Below are 27,034 nucleotides of genomic sequence, written 5' to 3'. Positions count from 1 at the left end.
CTATAAAGTAGAAAACAAAATACATTAGTGAGTAAATATTAACTTAGAAGTTAAATGCACTAAGATAAAAATTAACAAACATCACTAACTTCTAACTATTTACAAGAAAAATCAATAGTTAAATATTATTGAATAACAAAATTTTAAAAAGTTACCACAAGTTTGAGTCAAAAACACTTCTAATAAAATTTAATCAAAAAAATTATAACTAGTCCACTTGACTAAATATTAATAACTAATTGATCAAATTTTCCTAAGTCCTCAATCAATTGGACTTGAATCCTTCAGTCATGTGAACGAACATTTTGCAAATACTAAGATTAAGAAAGTACGGCACCGCCAATGAAAATTGTCTTTTATCAATATTATGCTTAGTCATAAGATTAAGACGTTTTTTTTATTATGAAAAATCAAAAAAGTATTACTCCCTTTGTTCTCATTTATATTCATCAAATGAATTTCTACTTTATCATTTATATTCACCAAATTTAAAGTGATAATAAATTTTATATTGGTGAGAATAATAAATTTTAAAAAGTAATGATGTGATTATAAATTTTTATTTACATATGAAACAAATGGTTAGTAGATATAAATGTGGGGTTGTTTTAACAAAATATAAACTCATGGATCAATTATTGTATTAAAATATCTCAAATCATGATATGAAATCACATGGTGATTCCATATCATGGTTTTTGGAGAATATGATATCACCTCTCATGATATGGAATCATGAGATGAAATCAGCGTAAAATCGCATGTCCAAACGCTGATTTCATCTCACGATATCATATCGTGATATGATATCGCATGGCCAAACGCCTATTAAATAAGAAATCAAAAATATTTCCATATGCTTCAATTGGTTCAAATATATTTTGAAGTGAAAAAATAGTTTGATCTACTCTACATATATAAAGCAATTAACTCTAAAAGATTCTTCTAGGGACTTTGTGATTTCGCTATCAATATTTTCATCAAAGAGTTTCTTACGAAATTCAGGTTTATTTTCATCTCATATGCAATTTTTTTAGTAGAAATCATAACACTCACAGTACATATAATTTTTTTCTAAAATAAAATGTACAAGTAATTATTTTTAAAAAATGGGGGCCCCAAAATATATGGGGCCCCAAGCGATGGCTTTAGTGGCCTAGGGGTTAAGACGGCCCTGATCACATTATTTGATGTTTGCATTTTTTTTTTAGACCTCATGTATGAGGTCGATGCCTCGATTTGCTGGTGTTACATCTACCTGTGAGCTTCAAAGAACACAATTGCCAAATGGACCAATACTAAATGTGATTGATACGCCTGGTATGTATATTATAGCATAGCAATTTATTGTATGTAACTACAATGTGTGCTTGATTTAGCACATTTACATGTTTGCAACATCTTGTATATACTTATCATGGAAAGCTTTATCCTGTATTATAGTCAATTTATTTATTAAAAAAGTTGCTACTTTGCTCAAATATGTACATGATTTGATTATTTAACAACTCTGTATGACATTGTGGGAATTGCAGGGTGGTTTGATTTTTCCATTGATCTAGAAATTATTGGAAAAGAACTCGATAAGTGCATCGATTTGGCTAAAGATGGCATCCATGCTGTTCTTTTAGTTCTTTCCGTGAGAAGTCACTTTTCAAGAGAACAACAAGCAGCCGTCCAGAGTTTGAAACATTTCTTCGGTAACGATATTACTGACTACATGATTGTGGTATTCACTGGAAGATCATGATGTAACATTGGATGCTTACTTAGGCGCCGACTGCCCTGAACCATTGAATGTAAGGTTAATTACATGTAGATTTGATCTTATTAATGTATGTTACACAGGTAAATTATTTGGATTTTCGTTACAGAAAACTCTTGCAATTGCCAAAATCGACTGGTGCAGTTTGACGACAAGACTAAGGACGAAAATGAAAGACCTTCTTTTCCAAGTTAATTTGGTTGGGGAAAAGAATAGTTATAAACCATATACATACAATTTGTTCAAGGAATTGATGGTTTGAACTTATTTATCATTTACTAATTGTCTGGATTCTATTTAAACATTATTCCATTTTGTTTATCGAGTGGGATTAGATCCTTCGTTCTCATTTACAAGAAGGAGCTACAAATTTTCGTACTCAGAAGGCAAACGTTGATTCCTCAGCCGGATACTCTGAGGAAGACATAAAAGAGTTGAAGGGCCAAATGCAGAGGTCCCATGAGGAGCAAATTAGACAAATAACTGAAGCGGTATATACTTGTTATTGTTTATATATGAAATTATGTAGAGCATTGGCCTGTTTATGAAGCAATGATAACAAAAATTTTACCATCAACTTGATTAATAAATTCTAACAGTCAATGTTTTTCCATTGATGGGCCAATGTTTATGTATTGGACAGGTAAAATCTAAGCTGAAGGACACCAAACAAAATCTAGAAAAGCAATTAGAGTAGGAGCACGCTGCTAGGCGTGTGGCTGAACAAAAGGCGAAAAAAGCTCATAAGAAATTCAAGGATGAGAATCGAAAGCTAAAAGATCTCCTTGAGAGGTCTCGAAAGGAGACTAAGGAGGTCCGAGATAGGATGGTGCAAAACTGCAACATTTTGGAAGTAAAGATATGGGGAATGTGTATGTTTTGGAAGTACTTTAGCTAAATTTGTTTTGAGGTTATGTTTGCACTCTCTTTGATTTCATCCTCTTCCATTTTGTGAATAAGACTGTTACTAAGGGAAGGGCTTCCAGTACATATCTTTAAAAAGTTGTTTTTGACTTTATACATGATCTATGCACAATATAATTTTTCGACAAAGAGCATTTGAGTGACCACTTTTGGGCCAAAGTAGCTGGATGTGCATTTTCATTTGGCTTGTGCCTATGAGTTCTTTGATTATTGCAGAGCCAATTGCCCAATATCTACTGGTGTCCCGGTAATTATATCATAATGGCATTTTTAACATTAGATAAGTATGTTCAATATTAAAAGAAAATTTAGTCTACTTTTTATTAAATAAGAATAATTTAGTAAATTATATTTTGTTTTATTTTTTTTAAAATAATTTGAATCGGTAAAAACGATAATTAAAATGGAAGAAGTTTTGTACTCCAGTTGACAAAAATAAAATACTCTAGTAAAAGGAAGATTTATAAAAAGTATATTTAATGATAATTAAATTATTATGGTTAATTAATTATGGCTGAGTGAAGGAGAGTGATGATGAGGCCTAAAGTGCGACTTTCAAGTGGAAATGAAACGTTTTTGGAAAATGTAAAGGCAGGGGGAAAACCCTTCAAGTGTCTTTTCATCAAGTACAGGCTGCTCGTTACCCAAGAAAGGCTTTATTTATCTTAGTTACTCTCAAGTCTCAACATATCTTCTTCACTCTTTCTTTAAGCTTCAACTGCAGACTATTTTCCTAAGAGCAGCAAAAAAGGTATTAATTAAGTATTATACTATTTCCTCTTACTGCTTCAGAAATATGATGTGATGATTTTTTTTTCCCTTCAAAATCATATAGTCATAGTAATAAATATTTGTGTTATTTTAACACTATAGACTATCCATATCTTGCATTATACTTAATTAGTACTAGTTCCATAGTATATACTCTGTCATCTTAATATGTACTACTCAATTTTTAGTTTTTGGTAAGTCGGCAGTAAATATTGTTCAAAGAAAGTCGGCATGAGTAAATATTGTTCAAAGACTCCGGGGGTAAGAGGTTAGGGTGTGTTGTGAATGCTACTCGTTGTCTCAATTTTCATTAGGAAAATCATTTTCTTCATTTTTAGTAACATATTTTGATCAACTAACATGCAAATATATTCTTCCATAGTCCATACCAAACACAAACTAACAGTGAAAGCCTCTACCTTTCTGTTGGTTATTGTATTTCTCTAATATCATGAATTTTTTCTTGTTTAGTATTAGTATTAAGTTATATGTATCATTAGTGTAAGAAGCTTTTTTTTGGATGACTTGATAGTGTACTGGCGACATATATGACTTGATCCAACATCATATTAACCCTGATTTGAGCCCTTTTTATTTTAGGTGATTTGATTCAGCAAGATAAGATGGGTGGAAGTGCAATTTTAAGTGAGGATTGGGAATTCACCAACAATGAAGCTCGGACAGTGGTTCTAATTGGACGTACTGGTGATGGAAAGAGTTCGACTGGCAATAGCATTCTTGGGAAAAAGATATTTAGGTCAATACCTCAATCTGCTGGAGTTACAGCTACTTGTGAGGTTCAAAGTACCCAATTGCCAAATGGACAAATACTAGATGTGATCGACACGCCTGGTACATATACATACCAAATCTATTTATGTGTTTGATTATTACAACTCATGGAAAACTTTTATGTTTTAGTTTTTTTTTATAGAAAAAAATTTGATACTTCTTTGTGACATCGATTATTGGAAGTTAAGATTGTGGGAATTGCAGGTTTGTTTGATTTTTCAGATGATACAGAAATGATTGGAAATGAAATTGTTAAGTGCATTGATTTGGCTAAAGATGGCCTTCATGCTGTTCTATTAGTTCTTTCTGTAAGAGGTCGCTTTTCAAGAGAACATCAAGCAGCTATCGAGAGTTTTCAACATTTTTTTGGTAACAAAATTAGTGACTACATGATTGTGGTATTCACTGGTGGAGATGATCTTGAAGACCAAGATGTGACTTTGGATGCTTACTTAGGCACCGACTGCCCTGAGCCTTTGCAGGTAAAATCACATCATGTAGAAATCTTATAATGTCTAAAGGCTTATTTTTGTTCCGTAGATAAATTATTTGGATTGTCATTACAGGAAGTGCTTGCTATATGTCAAAATAGGGTAGTGCTTTTCGACAATAGGACTAAAGACCCAAACAAGAAAGCAGATCAACTAAAAGAGCTTCTTGAACAAGTGAATTTAGTTGTGGAAAAGAATGGTGGAAAACCATATACGAACGATTTGTTCAAGGAATTCAAGGTTTGATCTTAACTACCACTTAATAATTAGTTCGATTCCATTTGACATTATAGAATTGAATGGTTTAGAACCTTTTGTTGTCATCTTCGATCTCATTTAACGAGCTTTAAATCAGAAGGAAAAGGTTGATTCTTCATTAGGACATTCTAAGGAAGACATAGATGGATTGAAGGACCAAGTGCAGAGATCTCATGAAGAGCAAATTAGACGAATTACTGAAATGGTAATTGTGATATCATTGTTAAGCTCCCTTTGCTTTCGTTACTAGAAAGAATTTCAAAATACATCGTGGTTATGGACCTAACAATAACAAAAACTATGCCTCAACTTAAACAAATTTTGGCAGTCCATGTTGTACCGTTTTATGGAACAATGTTTATGTTTTTGACAGGTAGAGTCGAAGCTCAATGAGACCATACAAAGGCTAGATAAGCAATTAGAGGAGGAACGTTCTGCTAGGCTTGCGGCTGAACAAAATGCTAAAGAAGCTCAAGAGAAATCAGAGAATGAGAGTCGTGAGCTGAAAGATCAACTTGAGAAGCGATTAGAGGAGGAACGTTCTGCTAGGCTTGCGGCTGAACAAAATGCTAAAGAAGCTCAAGAGAAATCAGAGAATGAGAGTCGTGACCTGAAAGATCAACTTGAGAAGCAATTAGAGGAGGAAAGTTCTGCTAGGCTTGCGGCTGAACAAAATGCTAAAGAAGCTCAAGAGGAATCAGAGAACAAGAGTCGTGAGCTGAAAAATCAACTTGAGAGCGCCCGTAGAGAAATTAATGAACTCCGTGATCGGTGCAATATTTTGTAAGTTAAGATATGGGCAGTGTCAAATGTGTATGTTTTGAAGGTTCCATAACTAGCTTATGTTTGGACTCCTATTTTGCATTTTGTGAAACTGACAATATGTTGCTGGATGTTATTTCATTTCGTTTATTTAGTACCTTTCTGCTCTTGGATTATATTGTTTGTCAAAGAGATGGATTATATGTACTGAACTTTCAACATATATATATATATATTGCTTCTTTTCATCTCTACTCAACTAAGTTTGTACAAAGAGGGTTATTGGGAGAGTGAAAATGTAGCATGACATGTATTTGCTTTATTTTTTCATATAACATCTCTCTAACAAACATTGTTACTTTCATGGATCTTGATATGCTCATGTTCCATAGTCTAATATGATCTTATATTACTAAAATATGTAGTATGTGTTTTTATTTACCAAACATGACTAAATTTTACGTTGGCATAACGTTTTACAAAGTATTTAGACACATAATGAATCTTAAAGTACTATTTTCGATCTCTTTAATCAAATCAACCTACACTAGGATCACTCATATAAATATGTACTTGAAAAAAATGAAGAAATGGTTCGAAAAGACAAGGTTAAAAGTGTTGTAAAATGATAAAATACCCTTTCATACCGAGAGGAATAGCTAGTAACGTAGTACTTGAAGTTCTCCTTGAATTGCTTTTCTAGTCTTTGTATTGGAGGTTGAAGCAAACAAGTCTTCAGCAAGGGTAATTTTGTAAAAAAAGTAAATTAGCTAAATCAATTTTTTAAAAAAATTTATATTTATTTTATGATGATAATCAATATAAAAAAGATTTTGTGTGATTTGAGGAATTACTTATTGTGAAGAGTTATGTAATTGATCTCTAATAAAGCTATTTAACATAAAAAAAAAAATAGAAATCCTAAAACTTGAATGAGGGAGGAAATCTTCTTTTTTATAGCTAAATCAAGTTTTTTTTAATTTATGAGTATTTATTATGCAGATAATCAATATAAATAAGATTTTATGTGATTTGAGGAATTATTTATTGTGAAGAGTTATTATTGTAATTGATCTCTAATAGAAATATTTAAGGCAAAATTATAGAAATCCAAAAACTTGAATGAGAGAGAAAAAAAGAAGAAGCAAGAAGTGAAGTTGAAAAAATCAGTCGTTCACATAAAAACAAAGCGTGGCTATTATTAAAGGACAAAATAAATATTAAAAATTCAAATAAAAGTGGTCTATTTATAGATTGTCAAGGGCCAGGCTGCTCTGTAACCTAGAAAAGTTTATTTACTACACGTATCTTCTTTAGTCTCTCAATTTCTCCAAAAAATTCAACTGCAGTTTTTTTTTCTGAAGAGCAGCAGAAAAGGTATTAAGCTATTTTTTCTTTTCGTTTTTGGGTAAAAAAATACACTATTTCCTCTTACTTCTTCATAGTACTTATTTTTATATTTTTACTTCCCGTTTCTTGATTAATAAATATGTTTAACATGCATGGTTTCAAGAATATGATCTACTGAGTTATGTTCTATGCTCTGCATCTTATTACAATGTACATATTTGTGTTTTTTTTAACACCACACCACAACTAGCCTTATAGTACTTCTAGACTAGGTTGCTTGGACTCTTCAAAGATGTCATTGATGATCGAGTGTGTGACATATCCTTTAAAATAGTGTATTTTTGAAGAATCCAACGCAAGTGCTCCAATATTTTTGGAGAGTCTGAGAAACTTAGCTTCTGGCTAGTTCCGTACTTTTAGTATGTATTACTTGAAATTGCAGCCTATTACTTATATGCTGTAAATCCATTATATAGATTTTACAGTAGCCCTTCTTGCAAAAAGATTTTTACTTTCACAAAAATAAAATTAAGTGATTTTCTTTTCTTATTTTTTATGTTTGGTAAGTAGGCACGCAGAAAATATTATATCGAAAGCATGTACATAATCTATTCAAACACTATGGGGTGAGGGCGGAGGTAGGGTGTTGAGGATGAGGGCTATGGAGGGTGTGGATGAGCTGTGTTGGGAGGGGAGAAAAAAAATTAGTGTGGAATGCAATATGTATTTTTAGCGACAATCAACACTCTTTATATATATCCTTAAAGCCTTTAACAACATTGAATTTAATGATACTTAACTAATGCCGGTAAAGACTTTAGCACTCCTCTAAAAGTTGTTCCTCTATTTTTCTGATGGTTGATTTTTCGCCTTTTATTGTATTTCTTTAGCATCATTAATGCCTTTTAGTATCAGGTTAACTTTATATGTTATAGCAGATAACTCGTGTAATCGAGGTATATATATAATTAGATATCTCTTTTTGAATGACTTGATGAGCCCTTTGGTTTTTGGCAATTTGATTTATCAGTAAGATAAGATGGGCGGATGTGGAACATCAATTGATGGTTGGGAATTTGATAAAACTGAAGCTCGAACACTAGTTTTAATTGGATGCGCTGGAGATGGTAAGAGTTCGACAGGAAATAGCATTGTTGGAAGAAATGTATTCAGGTCGATGCCTCATTCTGCTGGTGTAACATCTACTTGTGAGCATCAAAGAACTAATCTGCCAAATGACCAAATACTACATGTGATTGACACGCCTGGTACGTAGAGCAATTTTCCCCTTTTATTAAATCAAGGGAACTAAAATGTGCATACAGGGGAAGTCCCTAATACAGAGTAAATTCTCATAACTAGAGTTACTGATAGTTAATAAGATTGTGGGAATTGCGCGCAGGACTGTTTGATTTTTCAGCTGCTCCAGAAGTTGTTAGGAATGAATTTCTTAGATGTGTTGATTTGGCTGAAGATGGCATCCATGCTGTTCTTTTAGTTCTTTCTGTAAGAAATCGCTTTTCAAAAGAACAACAAGCAGCTGTCCAGAGTTTTCAAGAGTTCTTCGGTGGAAAAATCAGTGACTATATGATTGTGGTATTCACTGGTGGAGATGATCTTGAAGATCATGATGTGACTTTGGATGATTACTTAGGTTCCGACTGCCCTGAGCCGTTGAAGGTAAGATTATGTTACATGTAGAGATTTTATAAAATCATGTCTTTATTACCTTTTAGAAGATGCATTCATCTATTCAAAGGCTTTTATCTCGATCTATCAGAGAATATGTATTATGATTGTTCCACTGATAAATTATTTGTATTGTCGTTACAGGAAACTCTTGCTATGTGTGAAAATAGGGTTGTGCTTTTTGACAACAAGACTCAAAACCAAATTAAGAGAGCTGAGCAATTAAGAGAGCTTCTTTTCGAAGTTAACTTGGTTGTGGAAGAGAATGATGGAAAGCCTTATACCAACAATTTGTTCAAGAAATTTAAGGTTTTACCTTACTTACAGTTACTAATTTGTTCAATTCCATTTAGCATTATTCCTTTTTAACTCGTCAAGTGACGTTAAAACCTTTGTTATCATCTCCTCGATCCCATTTACAGGAAGGAACGATGAATTTTCATGATCAGAAGGCAAATGTTGAGCAAGACATAAAAGAATTGAAGGACCAAATGCAGAGATCTCATGAGGAGCAATTTAGTCGTATAACTGAAATGGTAATTGTAACTTTGTTATTATTACATCCCCTTTTGCTTACATTATGTGCCTTTTGGCCTGTTTATGGATCAACAATAACAAAAACACACGCCATAGTCCATATGTGTTGTTCCATTTTATGGACCAATGTTTATGTGTTTGACAGGTAGAATCGAAGCTCGAGGAGAAAATGCAGAGGCTAGAAAAGCAACTAAAGATGGATCGTGCTGCTCGGGTTGCTGCTGAACAAAAGGCTAAAAAAGATCAGAAGAAATCAAAGAATGAGAATCGTAAGCTGAATGATCTCCTTGAGAGTTCGATGGTTCTTGATAAAGCATTTTCGTTTCTTTTGTGTTTATGTGTGTTTGTGTTAATTTATTGGTTTTTGAAATAGTAGTTAGCGCTTTACTCTCCATTCAACTTTCAACATACTTATAGAACACCAAATTTTTGGCCTGGAGAATTACTTTTGTCATTTCAAACACAATTTGTGTTATAAAATTGATTCAATTGATCTTGTTCATCTTCTACTCAACTAAGTTTGTATGTCCCAAACACTATGTGGATAGTTTGGTAGCTAATTTGGAGGTGTGTTATGCTGGTATAATTCAATTCTCGCATAAGTAACACTATGTTTGTTAGCATGCTGGGAGGTAAGTTATTGATGGTATGAAATCAATAGTGTTTGATTTGCAATTTATAAATTCAGTTAACTGACACTTCCTTCATTTCAATTTGTTTGTTTTACTTTTCTTTTTAGTCCATTTAAAAAAGGTCTTTTTATACAATTTTGACAAGTTTTTAATTATAACTTTGTACATAACATGATTAAGGCCACAAATTTAATAGACATTTTAGTACATTTGATATATCTCTAGTTTATGACCACAAGATTTGAAAGTGTTTATTACTTTCTTAAATTCCATATAAGTTAAAGTAGGGCAATAAATTCAAATAGAGGAAGTACATGTATAAGTTATGAAGAAATTTATTTATCATTTTATGTAGGATAATAAGTGGAATAATAAATACACGAATAATTAAATTTTGGATAAAATAATAAATAAATTGTCTCATAACTAATGTATTTGTTACTAATATCTGCATAATTCGATCTAGCTTTAAAACGACCCGAGTGTTTGGAGAATGATTATCAAAATGTACAAGGTATTAAACTTTCTTTCACAATAAGGTTCAAGTGTTTAGGGATGGCAGTGGGGAGGGGGGAATGCGGGGTGAGGCTGGTTTAAGGCTATGCGGGCAGAACGGGTGAAAGATTGTGTGGGGCGGGCTACGGGTTTATGTAATTTTGTGTAGGTTTAAACTTAATTTTAATTTTTTACATGTTATAAGAGTGATAGAGCATTATTTATTAAAATAATTTCTCTAAAGCTACTAAAATATTCAAGATTGTAAATGAAAATGGTTCAATAAAAAATAATTTAATTTCTTACATGTTTCTCAATTGGCCTCAAAAAACTAAAATTGTAAGTCACTATCCTATTAAATTAATACAACTTAATGAATGAATGAATTTATTTTTATGAATTTTATTTTTAGTATTAAACGTAACTAGAAAAAAAAAATCATACGGAGCAGGTCTATGCGGGGCAGGTTAAAAAAAAAAAAGTTATGCAGAACGGATTAAAATTTTTACGGATTAAGCTCAACCCGCACCGCCCTATTGCCATCCCAACAAGTGTTACCATATGTTCATATTCTTAATTGTGAAAGTCAACTGCATTAATGTGATTTGTCTTTATTTATTTGACATATGAAATAAGTTGAAATCTTAAATAAGTTTATTAATCAAGGAATTAAAGTTTGGTAATTTAAATTAATCGTTTGACATTTGTTATTTTAATTTTGGGAGTTAAATATGGTTTTAATGAAAGAATTCAAAAGTTAATTAAGGAATGCAATTATGACCTTTTAGTGAAATTAATTATACTAATTTTTATTTTTTTATGATAAAAATACAATCACAAAAGATATATTTTCATCATAGGAAGGTTCATTGACTTATTATTTATGTGGTTACTATTGTTCTTAAGTCAAATATTTACTTTGGAACACCTATCTTAGTAAAGGTTTTTATTGAAGAAAAACATGAGGCGTAACTTATGTAATCACTATGATATTTAATATCAAAATAATATGATTAATTTGTATGAGTTAGTGTTGAAAGTAGCCATTTTTTTAATGTCATTTATGTAATTACTATGACACATTTTGCCATCATTTAAACCATTAAGACTTAAATATTACTCCCTCTATCCCTAATTACTTGTCCACTTTTAAATTGACACACCTATTAAGAAATCAATTAACGACATAGTGAGTTTACCATTTTACCCCTATTAATTATGAAGTGGATGAAAACTTTTACATTTTTCAAAGTAATTAGTCATTTAATTGAGGGTATAATAGGTAAAAAAAATTGTCCTTTCTTGATTTGTCAAAATGGACAAGTAATTAGGGACAACTATAAAAGAAAAAGTGGACAAGTAATTAGGGACAAACGGAGTATAATCACTATCACACGTTTTACATTAATTAATAATCACTACTCTATAATTCACTCCATGCAAGAATTTTTCTCTGTATATATATAATAAAAAAAAAGTAGATGTTGGTGCTAAGTGGAAAAATATCATGGTTTGTCACCTTTGTTTCTAAGATTCTTAATGATTTTTTTGTGTCAAATCTAATGGTTAAATTAATATTGATCAATAGTTAATAGTCGACAAGTCAATATTTTAATGATTCTATAACGATTTATCATGTCTACAAATCGATAACTGATAAATCAAATTGATAAACTTTAAAATCGAACCAAAACAAACACCGCCTAATTCAAATCATGTAAGGTTAAAAGTTCAAAACAAAACAAAAATATTCGAAGGAGCATCCAACAAAATATCCAAATAAGAACTATAATACTATTCAAATTTATATTTATAAAAATGTACTATATAACATGATTTTTACTAAGAAAGGATGGTTTTGTCATTTGTGTTTTCCCCTTTATATTTTTAGGATGGTAAAGCTCTTTTTTGGCTACTATTTAGAGACAAAAAAGGAACTTCCCAAAAAAAAAGAGAAGACAAAAAGGAGAAAAAAAGTCTTAAATAACAGCAAATATTTCTACTGATATATCAGAATGGTAAATATTCCCTAAAATAAAAACCAAAATTTGCAGTCAGAGTTACCATAGAAATTCACAAACCAAATTTCAACATCACAGAGATAAAAGCAAATCAGAAGTAGAAACTCGAAAATGACAGAAAGAGAAGAAGAAAATAATGAAGCATTGAATTCGTTTGAATATTTTAGTTGTTTTTACAGATTTTTTCTCAACGATCAAATGAATTAAAAACCCCACCTTCCTTCCACTTCCACCTACTGTTACCTCTAAAACGCTGTCGTTTTTCAAGTACACCTGCTACTCCATTTACAGTGCCGATTTTACAGGTTTTCTGCTTCCTCTAGACAAAATAGTTTCTGGGTCTTGTGGAATTTTGTGGAATTTCAAGCTTTCACTGTCTAGCTTATCTGGGTTTTGTTCAAAATTGGATTTTGAGAAATGGGTAATACTATGTGCATGACGAAGAAGGAGATAAGAGAAGCTGGGAAAAATGGAATTGGGTCGAGGAGTAGGAGGATGGAGAGATCAAAGAGGAGGTCATTATTGGAAGAGGAGTTGCTTCACAGGCAAGCTTTGTCTATGGCAATTCAGCAGCATCAGTTGTCTCAAAGATTTGATGGGTCTATTTCTAGGCGTGTCGGATCCACTAGCTCTCGCCGTCGCAATGATTTGACAGACCAGCTTACCAATTCCAAACAGGTAGTAATTATAGTAGAACCCTAATTTTATTTCTATTAATTTAATTATTCTGAGTCCCTTTTCCTTTACTTTATTATATATTCGACTAAGACATTGAATTCTATAATGGGTCTGAGTGGAAAGTTTCTTTGGAGACGCAGAATGCAGAAAAGTAACATCTTTATTTATTTTTAGTTTGGTGGTGGATATGAATATGATAGTTTTCTTAAAGATTCGTGATACTGCTGAAGTGCTCCTGAAAAGGAAATAAGTCAAAAGGTACTTTTGTTGCAAAAAAAGTGAAAAGTTTTGATCCCCCTCCCCCTTTTGGCCTTTTCAACCCATTTGGTTTATTCAGCTAAGATTCATTATTAGACTGTTGATTATAGACTTATAATACGAGTCTTTTGCTTTTCGGGTTTGGATGAAATATGTTTTGGGAAATTAACAGGGTTGGACGGAAAAGAACAGTAAATAGATCCACCCTTCTCCTTTGTGATTTTTTTCTTGTTTTTGGTTATTGTGGAATATTGCCAAAGTGATTTTGAATCCCTTATTTAGGCCCTCCCCTTTGTTTGGCGATATCTTGTGGCTGCAATCATATTTGTGGGAAGTATACCTTTGGACTTCTCACTAGCTTTAAGTACTCATGCTTTGGATGTAGAGTGATATAACACGGAAAGGAAGCTATTTGTTTAAATATTTAGCTCAAGCTAAATAACAGAGTGATTGAAAAAGTTTAAATCCATCTAAGTGACTGTTAATTGCCTAATCAGTGGAAGTATTTTGAAAAGAAAGATGTAGAAATTAAAAGGTTGCCGGTAACATGCTACTTAATGAAGAAAAGGAGACACTGGAAATCCAATAACCATTAATATCTTTTTGGCTAACTCTAGAAAATTTTCATGTGGCACTGCAATTACCTTACGAAATTTATGCTGTAAAGTTACCAGAATTTTTGGAGAACATCAAAACAAAGAAAATTGTTTTGATACATGGAGAAGGATTTGGAGCTTGGTGTTGGTACAAAACTATTGCTCTGTTGGAGGAAACAGGATTGGTCCCCACAGCCTTAGATCTCACTGGATCTGGCATTGATTTGACAAATACTAATAATGTTACATCTCTAGAGGCATACTCAAAACCATTAATTGATTATCTGGAGAACTTGCCAGAGGATGAAAAGGTAAGATAGATTTGGTTTAAGTTTCAAGTCCTTTTTCGTTTATGAATTCAAGCAAAAATGATTTCATATATATTCTGGAAACATTATGCATATACCTCTTTAGGTAATTTTGGTCGGTCACAGTGCTGGAGGTGCTTGTGTTTCCTATGCCTTAGAGCATTTCCCAACTAAAATTGCAAAAGCAGTATTTCTTTGTGCCACGATGATATCTGATGGTCAGAGACCTTTTGATGTGTTCGCTGAAGAGGTACGCATCCCTTATTTTCTATATATTTCATAATAATTACCAAGGATGGTTACCAACCATTTATTCTGACTTCGATTGGGAAACCTGTTGTATTATTTAATAGTTGCACTTTTTAAACTGCATGTTTTAAAAGTACTTTGTTTAGCAGCAGAGTTGCTCCTGGTATTTCATGAACATTGTTTATGGTCATGCCTTCAGAAAGCACTGTTTATGTTATGATGTCATCTTGTATGATATTCTTGTTTTGTCATATGGAGTGGTTGAGGTTAAGATTTTTTTCAAGAGAAAAATATATGAATGTGTGAGGCACATGATCCAGAAATAGGAGGTCAAAAAACTGTCATTTGAAACTTCTGTAGTTCTTAAGCATGACAAAAATAGCACCAAACTGCATAGCAAGTAATTGAATGCAAATTCCCAATCTCTGGTCAGGTAGGTACAATAGGAATTTTGCTAGTTCCAGAACATCTGACCCAATTTATATACATTAATTAACAAAAGTAGGGGCTTGTACATAGATTGGAGCTCAAAAGGTAAAAATAAGACTAAGTACAATAAGGGGTGATGTCTGATAGTGACTGCTGCCTCATCAGTTCAGTCCACATCCCAAATCAGCATTCTACTGCCTGGCTGGTTAATATGCTTGCATATATATTTGAAATCTTATTGCATTATAATCTGCTGAGGATGGAAATGAGTGACGACCTCACTGTAGACTGATGTAGGAATTGTATTGAGTTTTGAATTGAGTCATCTAAGTTCAATTAACCATGCCACAATGTTCTTCATGCATGATTCATGATGTTTAAAGACGTTGCAGATGTATATTGCAAAATTACTGGTGGATTAGGTGTCATTCATTATAACCTATCAATTTGAGCTCATTAAGGATTTGTTTGGTCTCAAAAATAGATCTGCTGCTGAAAGTTTCTTCTAGTGTCAATAATTCTTTTTTATCTCCTCTCCAATTTGATATTTTCATGTTGATAATATTGCAGCTTGGGTCCGCAGAGCTTTTCACCCAGGAGTCTAAGTTTTTAACTTATGGGAATGGTAAAGACAAGCCTGCCACTGGCATCATGTTCGAGAAGGAGCAAATGCATGGGCTATATTTCAATCAGTCTCCTACAAAGGTACTTCCTTTATACAAGTTGCAAGGAGTCATAATTGATATATATAACTTTTATACCCAAAATCTCAACATTATTGGTAAATAATTGATTTATAAAATCTTAATAACTCATTCATCGAGATAATAATTTAAATGCTAAAGATGTGTGGAAATGTGCTTTGTAGTGCATTGTTCTATGCTGTTTGAATTGAAACTACTGTAGAAACTAGAAATGACGACCGAAAAATACAGAGGCATCACTGCTCGGTCAAAACAAATGCAGCTTCTTTTTTTTTGTGTGTGTGTGTGTGGTAGTGGGAGCAGCAGTATGATGAAAAATTTCTCATGATGGCATGTTTGTCATGTCATATACATCGCCTAAAGGTAATAGGCAGCATAATGGAACAACAATATAAATCTCAGTTCTGGTTGCACTTATACAAGAATTTGGATCATGTTTTTTGAGTTAACAAGTTCAGTAGAAAGTAATGTTGGGCCTGTACCTGCTTTGAATTCACAGAACAACTCAACACTTTTAGAATTGGAAATGATTATTTACACCGCAACTTAAAAAAGAAGAAGATGAACAGTAAAACCTCCATATACACCAAATTAAGCAAATCAAAGTGTAGAAGATGGAGGATGAAAGGTTTTTGGAGCTCGGCTAGTATTTTCATTGTTGTACTAGAGTAGTGAAAACACTTCAACCAGCTCAAAGTAAAATACATAAATCTGAAAAGGGGCTTATGTTTCTTAATTTTACTGGGAGAATATGCTTACACTACGGATCTTGATCATTGACTTCTTGTGGTAACATAGAGAAGTTGACTACAGTGGATCAGAATCGATCTGGTTTCCTTCGGAGTTTGGTGTAAATCATGATTTCAACATTTAATTATAACCAATTTCAGAAGTTAAGTTATTGCCAAAGAAGCACCCAAGGGTGTGGCCTAGTGGTCATTGAAGTAGAGGAGGTAAACCAAGAGGTCTCTGGTTCAAATCCCAAACAGAGCGAAAAACATTAGGAGATATCTTTCCATCCTCCTTGGTGGCAGAGTTATCCAGTACCAAGGAATCCTTGTGCGTATTTTACTGTCTATCTATATGTATTCAGATCATTTTCCAAGAAGTTAGAGAATGTAAATAGAAGGTTTCACGAAAATAAATCATTAACACACTATATAATGATTGCAGGATGTTGCTTTAGCAATGGTTTCTATGAGACCTATTCCTCTTGGTCCGATGATGGACAAGCTGTCACTGACACCTGAAAAGTATGGAACTAGTCGTAGATTTTATATCCAGACATTGGATGATCATGCTCTTTCACCAGATGTCCAAGAAAAGCTTGTGAGAGTAAACCCTCCTGAAGGAGTTTTCAAGATCAAAGGCAGTGACCATTCTCCATTCTTCTCGAAGCCACAGTCACTGCATAAGATTTTGGTTGAAATTGCGCAGATTCCATGATGTTAATTTCTCTGGTGGAGTTTCTTTCATAGCGAGAGTGGCTTCATTGATTCTTATGGAGGCTGTAGAATCCATGAGGTTGTTGGTTGTACAGAAGAGGAGAATGACTCAGCTTGTTTTATATCCATTTTCATATTTTATTTCACTTTTAACATTTTAGGCATTGGTTCATAGTTGAAGTATTCTTCTTGTAGAGTTACAGCTAAGATAGCAATTTGACTTGAAATAATGCTCATGTAATTCCACCTGTGGTAGCACTTTCTTCTCTCTATTGTTGATTTATTTCTCAAGATACATTTGTGTTCATAAATTATCTTAGTAGCTCAATTCATTGCCTACATGAACTTTCACCTCATTGAGCTCCATGGTGATTCAAACTCACAATCTTTGGATTGGAAGTGAGAGGTGTTTATTATCTGAGCAACTCCCTCTTTTGTTGAAAGCATCAACATTAACATGATGAAGTTATTATCGTTTGAGTTTTATATTGTGTGTCAGCTATGTTTCTAATGAACTTCTTGCGGCCCTTAGCTCTGCACATGGTGTAACAACCTTTGATCGAATGGAGTCTTTTCAAGTTCTCAACTCGTGCATATATGACTGATTTAGCCAAGACAAAGGATACTTTTATTTTAAGATTTTCTTTGTTATTACAACACCAATAATTATGCTTAAAGTCCAAGTTAATCGAGGTTAGTAATATGAAATATCTGTACGGGGCAGAAACTGTTTGAACATCTGACATATGAAGAGTTGAATGAAGATTTTATTATTATTGTCTCGCTTTAATCTGTTAAAATAATAATAATAATATTCAACAACTAATAATCAAATCTTAAGAGTTAAATTAAGATATATACATGTCTTTAACCTCATATAAATCCAAATTATAACGTTTTTTTTTTTCGGAAAACAATATCATTATCTAGTTCTAACCCACGTGAACTCGTTTATCGTTATCAGTATTATTGATTATTGCTCCATTGTTTTGAGAGTTTGTCTCAGTCCCATTATTATTAAAAACAAAGTTTAGCATCATTAATGAACAGTATTATTCCATTAATTAGGGCAAGACAAAATTTATAGTGCCCTTTACCACCACCTTCCCATATTGTTGACTCTCATTTCCCACTATATCTGCACTTCCATGGCAACAGTTGCTGTTCAGTCCTTTTTCTCTGCTCCACTGCAAATTCCCAAAATAACACAGGTCTGTTTTTCTTTTAAAAATACCCTTTTGGTTTCTCCATCCAAACATGATATTTTCTTTATTCTTGATTTTTTTTTGGTAAAAACAGTTCAAGATTGGAATTTGTCAGCTGAAAGTTACCACAGAGAAGAGTGCAAACATCTTCAATGCTCATAGTCTGATTCAAGCTGCTGCAGAACAAGGTGCAAGCCTCATACTTTTGCCTGTGAGTAGCCTTTTCCTTCACTAAACTCTTTTTAATTTTAGCTTTAAAGGGTGTGTTCCGTTTGAAGGAGAATGTTTTTTTCAGGAAAAAAAAAGGGATTTTTACTTAATTTTTTAGCCTAGAAGTATTTGTATATAATTTAGAGAAATACGGTGAGGACACGGGGGCATGGGTGGTGAGGATGGAGGTGAAGATGAGTTGAGTTGGAGGGCGGAGATAACACAATCAATGTTGAATGTCACATGTGAAACTTGTTTTCCCTAGTTGTATGAAGGAAGTCGTTTTCCTCATTTTCAAGGACTTATTTTCCAAAAGTTTTGACCAACTTCCATACCGAAATACACCCTAAATATCACTACTTATTATTGTTACCCTGAGCTTGGTAGCATGATGGACAGATCGAAGAACATCTTGTAGGATCTACATTAAGGTATTCTCGATATAGTAAATATGTACTATAACATTTAGGGTAGAATGTTGTGTAGCATTAGTTGTAGAATATTATGCAGATTAATTTGTAGGATTTGCATTAACCGTAGAATATTTCTCGTGTATAAAAATACCGATGTATTCTTATGTGTTTGAATCAACGAATTAACACAATCATTCTTCAGCTTCTCTCTTGTTTTCGTTGTTTTTGACCCTCCTTTTTCTTTTACATAATTCTTTTGATAAATCTCATGCTGATTTATAAACTAAATGTAAAAAGTTGCACGTTGTAATTTGTCCAAATTTAACAAATCAGACTTCGTTGCATACGTAAACAACATGCACTTCGTAAGACATTTATGCCGCAGTTGGTTTTAAGTAATTTGGCTATGCAATTGTTTACCCTGTTAGTGTATAAAACTTAAGTTCTAAAAGAAGTTTGTTATATTTTTGGTTTTAGATTATCCATGCTTTGTACCTCTTTTAGTCTTTGTTTATTCACTGTGGAAGTCTAGCATAGTGATTTGACCTAAACATGTTGACTAGCACATTGTTATTATTTCCAGAATAACGTTTGACGCTGTTGGAAGTTCTTTGTCTTCTTTTCCGCTATAGTTTTAAGAATAAAACTTTATATGAACTCTCATAAGTTCGGAAAGTATCAGCCTAAAGAAGTTTCTATCTGAAGATTGAAAACATATGGTCAAAGGATGTAGCTGTGTATATCTTAATAGCAATGTTGGATGTGAGATTCAATGTATTTCAATAATTTGTTGTAGGAAATGTGGAATTGCCCTTATTCAACTGACTTGTTCGCAAAGTTTGCTGAGGACTTCAGCGATATAGACAGTGCCCCATCATTGCTTATGTTATCTGAAGTGGCTTCTTCCTTAGGAGTCACCATTATAGGTGGATCGATTCCGGAAAAGGATGCTGGTCAGCTGTACAATAGTTGCCCTGTGTTTGGGCCTGATGGAGAGTTAAAGGCAAAGCACAGAAAAGTAAGCTTTTTTTAATTAGAAGATAGAAAAGTCTACAACAAAGAACACATCTTTTACTTTTCTGATTAGTGTTAAGCTAGTTCTCAAATGCTTTACGAAAGTGAAAGAATGAATACAAGGATAAACTTTGGTTGCACCAAAAAGAAGTTAAAACAGGTGATTGGATGAAGAGAATAGCAAGATGAACTAGAAATGTAATTGTGCAATGCCTTTCTGCAGATACATTTGTTTGACATGGGTAAGCCACTGCCAGGAGAAGTTCAATTTAAGGAATCAGACAACATTTCCGCAGGAGAGAAGCCTACAGTTGTTGATACAGGTAGGCAACTGTTTCCTGCTTAATGCATTGACCTCTAAGTTTGGTAAGCTTACAGTTTTAGTATGTTCCATTGGTCCTTGAAGATATGATACAATTCTTCTGTCTATCTCGCATGTGAAATTTATTGACATTTTCTGCATCAGGAATCTCAAAATATTAGCAGAAAAATGAGCAACTGTTAGTCCTGCATCTGGCATAGTCATACATGTTGACATTTTCTCTACCTGCACAATTCTGATTTAGGTCTCATTGTTTCGGCCACACTTGTGTTGCTAGTAGTTTCAGCTCGCACTAAGATTCTTTCTTTAATTTCCCTTCCAGGCTTCCTACTTGAAACTGTACTTTTACGAATCTTATATCAGAAAACTTCAATCTGCAGATTTTGGACGCATTGGAATAGGAATTTGTCATGATATACGATTTCCTGAGCTGTCAATGTCGTATAGGGCCCGAGGTACTGTGGTTACATGTTTAAGTAGTTAGTAATCCTGTTGAACTAATTGTTCTCTTAAATTTTCAAATGAGAATCAGGTGCTCATTTAATATGTTACCCTGGAGCATTCAACATGAGTACTGGGGCGACCCTGTGGGAGCTGGAGCAAAGAACAAGGCAAGATGATTCTGTTTCGTGTAGTTGTGAATAGAGTTCACCAATGAAGGTTTTTTTAGTATATTTCATTAAAGAGCGACCAATGCAGTTGCACACACTTATAGAAATCATACATAAACTCCGAATTTGCAAAGTTCTGTGCTGTATTCTTATTGCTCATTCAACTTCGATTTTGCAGGGCAGTAGATAACCAGGTAATACCATGTTACTTTATGATGATAGTCCCCTTTGTCTTTATGTGGTATCTTGCTCCCCGTCGCGAGGCATGTTAACTGCATTTTTTGTAGCTTTATGTGGCATCTTGCTCCCCGTCTCGAGATTCAGCCGGTAGCTACATGATATGGGGTCACTCCACTGTGGTTGGACCGGTATGTTATGAAATTGCTAGTAGTTACTTTGGATTGCAGAGGTCTGTATAGAGCAATCAAAGAGATTTTTGTTTTTCTGGTGGGCAGATGGGTGAAATCATTGCAACCACTGGGCATGAGGAAGCAGTTCTAATTGCTGAAATTGATTATGCTGCGATTCAATGGACAAGGTGATGCATCGTTCAGTTTAAAGATTGATTAGTAGTATATCTTCACTTCTTATTTTTTTCCTCATTTTTTTCAAAGCTCGTGCAGGGAAAGCCTCCCTTTAGAGAGCCAGAAGCACAACGACATCTATCAATTCGTAGACTTACTCAGAGAAAGTCCCAGCTCCTAGAGGGCTTTTAGAGCAGAGCATTTTGATCAGATAGCATATCATGGCTAAGTGAAGTTCTGAAATGGGATTTTGCAGGAGTTGTTCATTACCAAGAAAATGCTTCGCTTATTTTGTTGGCAATTGTAACTGTGCAACAGTCCAACTATAGGGTCTATTGTATATATATAACCTTAGCTAGAAATTTTGGAAGAGACCATTTCCACAGCTTGAACCCTTGATCAATAATTGAAACAGTTGTTCCTAATCATTGTAAAATCCAATAAATACTTGATAATCATTCTAGAGGATCATCTGTCTTTGGTGGCGACTGTGGTTGTCTAGTTCTTTTAATTTTGTCTTGGTGGCTAATCTTAGATTAGTCCATAGATGACTATTAACATAGCATTACGAAGATGGTTAGTACCTTTCTTGACAAACCAGAATTACGAACGACTTGGGTGTACACAAAGTTGCAACTTCTAAGCATTTTCGAAGCTGAAACTAATAAATGTGCAAAATCTCCGAGTCCATGCCTCATCAAGTTAATAATTTTCATTGTAATATATATTGACATCAAACAATATGATACAAAATGATGACGTTGATCTTCATGAAATTGGTTATACAAAACAATTTGATGGTCCAAAAACCCCAAGTCAGTAATACACTCACAAAATAATAGTATCATTCCCAGCCCCCAAGTTTAACAGGTCAATAAAAACTAAACACCACCTTGTGAATAGGAAGCAAACACCAAGACTTTAGCCATTCGTAAAGAGCTCTTCATGCTAGACGTATGTGTAGCATTAGATATTGGAGGCTCAGTCACTAGACAACAGAATCTGGAAAGGAGCAACACACCCCAAGCCTAATCAAGACTACCACCTTTATGAGAGGAGGAACTCCAGTGCTTCTTTTCGATTCAGGAGAAGTTTATGAACCAATAGATATCTAAAGTTTGAAGAGTTCTGGAAGATGAGCATTTGTAAGCTTAGTCCTTTTGCTAATCTCATGCTTCTTCTTCTTGGTTTTGGGCTTGGGGACAATGCCATGGACTTGTGCCATTGCCCTTCTCTTTGCAGTGTTTGTAGCAGGTTTCATTCCATTCTTCTGGAGATCCCTTTCAATATCAAGCATGTCACGTGGTAATTCAATACCTCTGAATAACTGTTTCAAATCATCATCAACCTTAATAGGTACTCGTGGATCATTTGGGAAGGCAATGTCTTCCTGGGAATCAAAATTTGACAGCAGCCATATTTGACCAGCACCTTTGAGAGCCTATAGAAAATACATGTGTATCAGTACATTGAAAGCAAACAACTCAAAAGTCGCTTGGTATGAGAAATACCTGCAGGTCCTCCATGACAGTTGGGTATGCATCCTTGAGGTCGATTACAGCAATACCCTCAGGGAATTTTCGTATCAAGATAAGTAGTTGTTCTTTATTTTTCAGAGCATGTTTCGACTGTTGACAAATAATAAGTGAATTTATGTTACTAAAGACACAGATTCAGAGTTGATTGCAAATGACTTAAAGACAGAGGAGTACAATTAAGACCACCTTGATTTACCTTATAAGAGAAGCGATTGCCATCATAATATACTTTGAGGTTGTTCCTCAAACTGTCAAACACAGCTTTATTGCCATTTATATCAACATAACATGCTTCATTGATCTGTTCTGGTGTGAAAGCTTGCCTTGTCTGCATGTATGAAAATTAATTAGTTATCAATATTACAAGTATTACGATTACAGAATGTGTCAAAGTTCCCCATAAGATAACAGGACAAGACACTATTAATCAAGGTGGAGAATCCAGCTAAAATGGAGAGTTACACAAAATTCCTGGGGAATGACCATGTCAGATTTCAAATTATTAAGAACCTACAGATTAGTGCTGAATCAGTTCTTGATTCAGCCATCATTACTGTTGTATTAAGCATAATCTTTACCATTTTATATCTATTTCCTGGGCACATTTGGTGTCTTAATTTTGCGGTAATTCTACGTAGTTACTGCCCAGTAGCATCAAGGAAGAAGAACAAAACAATATTATACACGAATCAAATCTACCAACTTGAAGCTAAAAGAAGAAACACTGCCGGATATGACATGGTATGCGGTTGTGCTGTAGTGCCAGGTAGGAAATATGGCACCCTGAAGTCAATTCACATGATACTTAGTTAATTACATATGTAGTGCTAAAAGAAGAGATAAATCATAATCACCAAATCCATTACTTCAGCTAATAATGCAAGGATCCACCTCTAGCCTCAAGTAGGTCTGGCAACTAATAATAAATGGTTGATACTCTAGAAACTTGAACTAGCTTGTAATAGGATTAAGCATTTGTACTACTCCAACACGGGATGAAATAAATATACGATAGTACAACAAACTACATGAGACATCCTAAAAAATAATTCCCCAGAACATCAAAAGCCCTCCACTGAAACTGCAGTATTTAGAACATCTGTTCATTTCTTGTTTGATGTGCCCCAATAAAAGCACTTTGGATCAAATAAATTGCACCATCCAACATCGCACAAATCCTCAGTGGTAGACCTAGTCATAGATCTAAGACAATTGCCACAAGGTTATCGATCTGATCTCAACCAGCTAATAAGTTTTGACTGCCAACCAGTAAGCAAAGTTAAATTGCTCCTTAGTTCTAAGTCTGTAGGTCGCTTAATCCTAAGCTATTTCACTGTGGGATAAATTTAGAGATTTAGCAGTTTTGACACTTGCTTCTTGGTGCTAAGTTAAATTAGCTGCATCATAGCTCTTAATTTAGAAATAGAATTAAAGAGGGATTGAAAAACAATGAGAAAAGAAGTGGAGGCAATATACCTCCAGAAGCAAGTCTATGACACGTTTTATCTGAGCCCCAACAGGCCCTTTCCTTATACTATTTATATGCTGGAGCCTTTCCGTGTCATTTGAAAATTTGACTGCAGGTGCAGGAGGTTTTGCATTAGCTGGTCTTGGAGGAGCTCCCTTGGAAGGTCCTGCTCTGGCAGCCATACTGCTAATAGCTTGGCACTTCTCTTGCTGCTTCTTGAACCTTTGCAAGCTTTCTTGAAGTGATGCCATCTGGTAAACAATAGAAAGCTGCCATTAGAAAATGCTAGCCAGGCAAAGACATTAAACAAACCACTGCATAACTGAGTGAATGAAGAATCCTAACAAGTACAAGTTTTTCCAGAAGTAACATTTAAGCTTCCCCTCATAACTTGAGGTATTTTCTGTAACTCGACACAGATTTATAAAAGTGAATTTCTTTCGTCAGAAAGTGGCCAACTTATACAATCCCTCTTTTCAAGGACTTTCCCTACTTTTCTTTTCAAGTCATCCAAAGATGCATCAACTTATATCAAGGAACAAACATTCCAATCAACATCATTTAGGAAATATAGCACTTTAACATCCAATGTATACAAACAATGTTTCAAGTTCAACAAAGAAGTAACTTCATCCTGTTTTGCACTCAGGTATATCAGCATCACACGAAAATTCAATAACTGTCTTCATACTTGTGCTTTGTCAACATAGTAAGCAGGTACCCTAATTCTCTCACTCTTTCTCATAGAGAACTGGTTAATCCTGTTATCTAATAAATGTCCCATTATTTGTCTTTGAACTATAAGTACTACAAGTTAGTATACACAGCAGGGTAAAATCACACCATGTACTATTCCTCATTAGGGATCCTTTAATTCAACTCTAAAAGACATGAATAAGCAAGAATGCTATATGTGTCATGAAATTATCTCTAAAACATTACCGTTTAAATCAGTATTTCGTTTCCAGAAAAATCGAATCAGTAATGCTCTTGACCTATTTCCTTTTTCTATTCATGCCCAATCAAAACGACGAATCAATCATGGATCAATCAACTACATCTCAATCCCAAACTAGTTCGGATTCATATATGAATCCTTTGTAACCAATTCGCTCTATTCAGGCCCAATCGCAATAAGAAGCACAAGAAATAAGCTTCCAAAAAAGATAATAAACACAAAAATATATGGTCTTGACCTTGGATAGACACGATAGAGATGAAGAATTAGCCGTAGAAAACGTCCGGGATGGACGGCGGGAGTCGACCACGGCGGCGATTAACAGAGAGCGATGATCGGAGAGGGGTTTGGGCCTTTAACAGAAATTCTATTGAATATGAATCGGGTTGGCTTGCAGACTATTTAAGGCTGACACGAAAGGGTAGAATATCACTTTGATCCCTAAGGATTAGAATACTTACACTTAAGCCCTTATATTTATTAAAGAGGTACTCTAACCGTCCCAAAAAATAAAGGTGACGTAAATTTGGACATTGATTCCTCATTACTACATTCGTACTTCAAATCGATCACAGAAAATTGGACATATAAATTCAAAGAAAATCTAGATAAAAAGGTGTAGTTTTTTCTTCTTTTGAAACCATCTAAAAAAAAATTAGAAATAGTTTAGTGGTTCAAGTTACTTCTTCCCAACGATATCCAATCTACATCTCGAACAAAAACTAGTTTGAATCACCGTATCACATATTTCAAATTAAATTAGCATTCCTTAACCCCTATATTAACAAACACGTATATATTATAGCATGTGCCTTTCTTTTTGGAACTCCAAATTGATCCGTCAACAATACCTATTATGAATTGTAGATTTGGTTTAGATGGAACATAAAATTTAGTTAAGGGAGAACTCTATGAACTTTTGTAACAAGTGATCAAGCTTATAATAATAGTTTCTTTGTCAAAATTAGAAATTGAACACTGAAGTTGGACAAATAGAATTTACATAAACTATAAGAAACATTCTAAGAAATAGCTCAAAACTCCAGACATAAATTTCAAAAACTGAAGATAGCTAGTTAGCATTGTCAACAAAATTAGCTAAAACTGTCCAGGTAGTACCAATTCTTCAGAGCAACATATCTTGTAAATGTGTGACCAAGACTGTTGGTCCAACAATAATGTACTATTACTCTCCCTAATTGCATCCAATATATCCTTCAAAGGCACATTATCTAAGGCTTCTGTAACAAAGCTGGATTCTTCTATTTCACAAAGTGTCTCAGATTGTTCTTGTGGTTTTGGTTGATGTTGTGTTTGACTCTTCTCCAACAATGTGTCACCATATGTCCGTATCAAACATTATCATATATTTCAGGATCATCATTTTCTAAGAGCTCATTGATCTTCTCTTCACCTGATGATGAAGCCTGTGATCGCTTTAAATTTCTGATTCATCTGCGGCTGAATTTACCCCTAAAACCACTTTAGTATAAACCTTTTGTTCGTCCACCTTAGTATCCACCAGAAAAATCCATAATTGTTATACTCACATTGCTATTGGAAGATTTTTTTTTTGGACTTCATTTTTATGGCACAAATAACATAATTTATATACTT

At 33.9% G+C, this 27,034-nt stretch overlaps 5 protein-coding genes and 1 pseudogene across 7 annotated transcripts; 5 read left to right on the top strand and 1 right to left on the bottom strand.

Moving 5' to 3' along the window:
• The first annotated feature begins 1,229 nt into the window (after nt 1–1,229).
• Nucleotides 1,230–2,663, top strand: LOC125831405 (immune-associated nucleotide-binding protein 9-like; annotated as a pseudogene).
• Nucleotides 2,664–4,080: 1,417 nt separating this feature from the next.
• On the top strand, nt 4,081–5,788 carry LOC125831396 (immune-associated nucleotide-binding protein 9-like). The gene is made up of 5 exons (XM_049510602.1): nt 4,081–4,312; nt 4,457–4,734; nt 4,819–4,983; nt 5,099–5,206; nt 5,375–5,788. Exons 1-5 carry the CDS (start codon nt 4,084–4,086, stop codon nt 5,786–5,788), a joined length of 1,194 nt encoding a protein of 397 aa, XP_049366559.1. The 5' UTR covers nt 4,081–4,083.
• Nucleotides 5,789–8,152: 2,364 nt separating this feature from the next.
• LOC125831386 (immune-associated nucleotide-binding protein 9-like) lies at nt 8,153–9,712 on the top strand. The gene is made up of 5 exons (XM_049510590.1): nt 8,153–8,381; nt 8,516–8,793; nt 8,947–9,111; nt 9,225–9,338; nt 9,485–9,712. Exons 1-5 carry the CDS (start codon nt 8,153–8,155, stop codon nt 9,710–9,712), a joined length of 1,014 nt encoding a protein of 337 aa, XP_049366547.1.
• Nucleotides 9,713–12,605: 2,893 nt separating this feature from the next.
• On the top strand, nt 12,606–17,379 carry LOC125830335 (putative methylesterase 12, chloroplastic). Its single transcript, XM_049509530.1, has 5 exons — nt 12,606–13,165; nt 14,091–14,330; nt 14,434–14,577; nt 15,576–15,710; nt 16,883–17,379. The coding sequence occupies exons 1-5, from the start codon at nt 12,905–12,907 to the stop codon at nt 17,153–17,155; spliced, it is 1,053 nt and encodes a 350-aa protein (XP_049365487.1). The 5' UTR covers nt 12,606–12,904; the 3' UTR covers nt 17,156–17,379.
• Nucleotides 17,380–18,252: 873 nt separating this feature from the next.
• On the top strand, nt 18,253–21,936 carry LOC125829241 (omega-amidase, chloroplastic-like). Of its 2 annotated transcripts, none has more exons than XM_049508493.1 (10): nt 18,253–18,365; nt 18,454–18,570; nt 19,779–20,000; nt 20,220–20,319; nt 20,699–20,773; nt 20,851–20,929; nt 21,108–21,123; nt 21,217–21,297; nt 21,385–21,467; nt 21,544–21,634. In XM_049508493.1, the coding sequence occupies exons 1-10, from the start codon at nt 18,303–18,305 to the stop codon at nt 21,632–21,634; spliced, it is 927 nt and encodes a 308-aa protein (XP_049364450.1). In that variant the 5' UTR covers nt 18,253–18,302. The 2 variants fall into 2 exon arrangements, with proteins under 2 accessions (XP_049364450.1, XP_049364459.1); XM_049508502.1 differs by having other exon boundaries at nt 18,258–18,365; nt 21,553–21,936.
• A 468-nt stretch (nt 21,937–22,404) lies between these two features.
• On the bottom strand, nt 22,405–25,792 carry LOC125830106 (uncharacterized). 2 transcript variants are annotated; one of them, XR_007443130.1, is made up of 6 exons: nt 25,656–25,792; nt 24,468–24,710; nt 23,188–23,319; nt 22,965–23,081; nt 22,508–22,894; nt 22,405–22,466 (listed from the first exon to the last, which is right to left on the bottom strand). XR_007443130.1 is itself a non-coding variant. In XM_049509321.1 (5 exons), exons 2-5 carry the CDS (start codon nt 24,708–24,710, stop codon nt 22,565–22,567), a joined length of 822 nt encoding a protein of 273 aa, XP_049365278.1. In that variant the 5' UTR covers nt 25,656–25,788; the 3' UTR covers nt 22,485–22,564. The 2 variants fall into 2 exon arrangements, 1 of the variants encoding a protein (XP_049365278.1); XM_049509321.1 differs by lacking the exon at nt 22,405–22,466 and having other exon boundaries at nt 22,485–22,894; nt 25,656–25,788.
• Between the last annotated feature and the right edge of the window lie 1,242 nt (nt 25,793–27,034).

Source organism: Solanum verrucosum, unplaced genomic scaffold, assembly GCF_900185275.1.
Source record: "Solanum verrucosum unplaced genomic scaffold, falcon-dt-bn FXZP01000102.1, whole genome shotgun sequence".
Classification (NCBI taxonomy): Eukaryota; Viridiplantae; Streptophyta; class Magnoliopsida; order Solanales; family Solanaceae; genus Solanum; species Solanum verrucosum.
The sequence above is the reverse complement of the archived record's forward strand: the minus strand, read 5'-3'. Positions and strand labels throughout refer to the sequence as shown.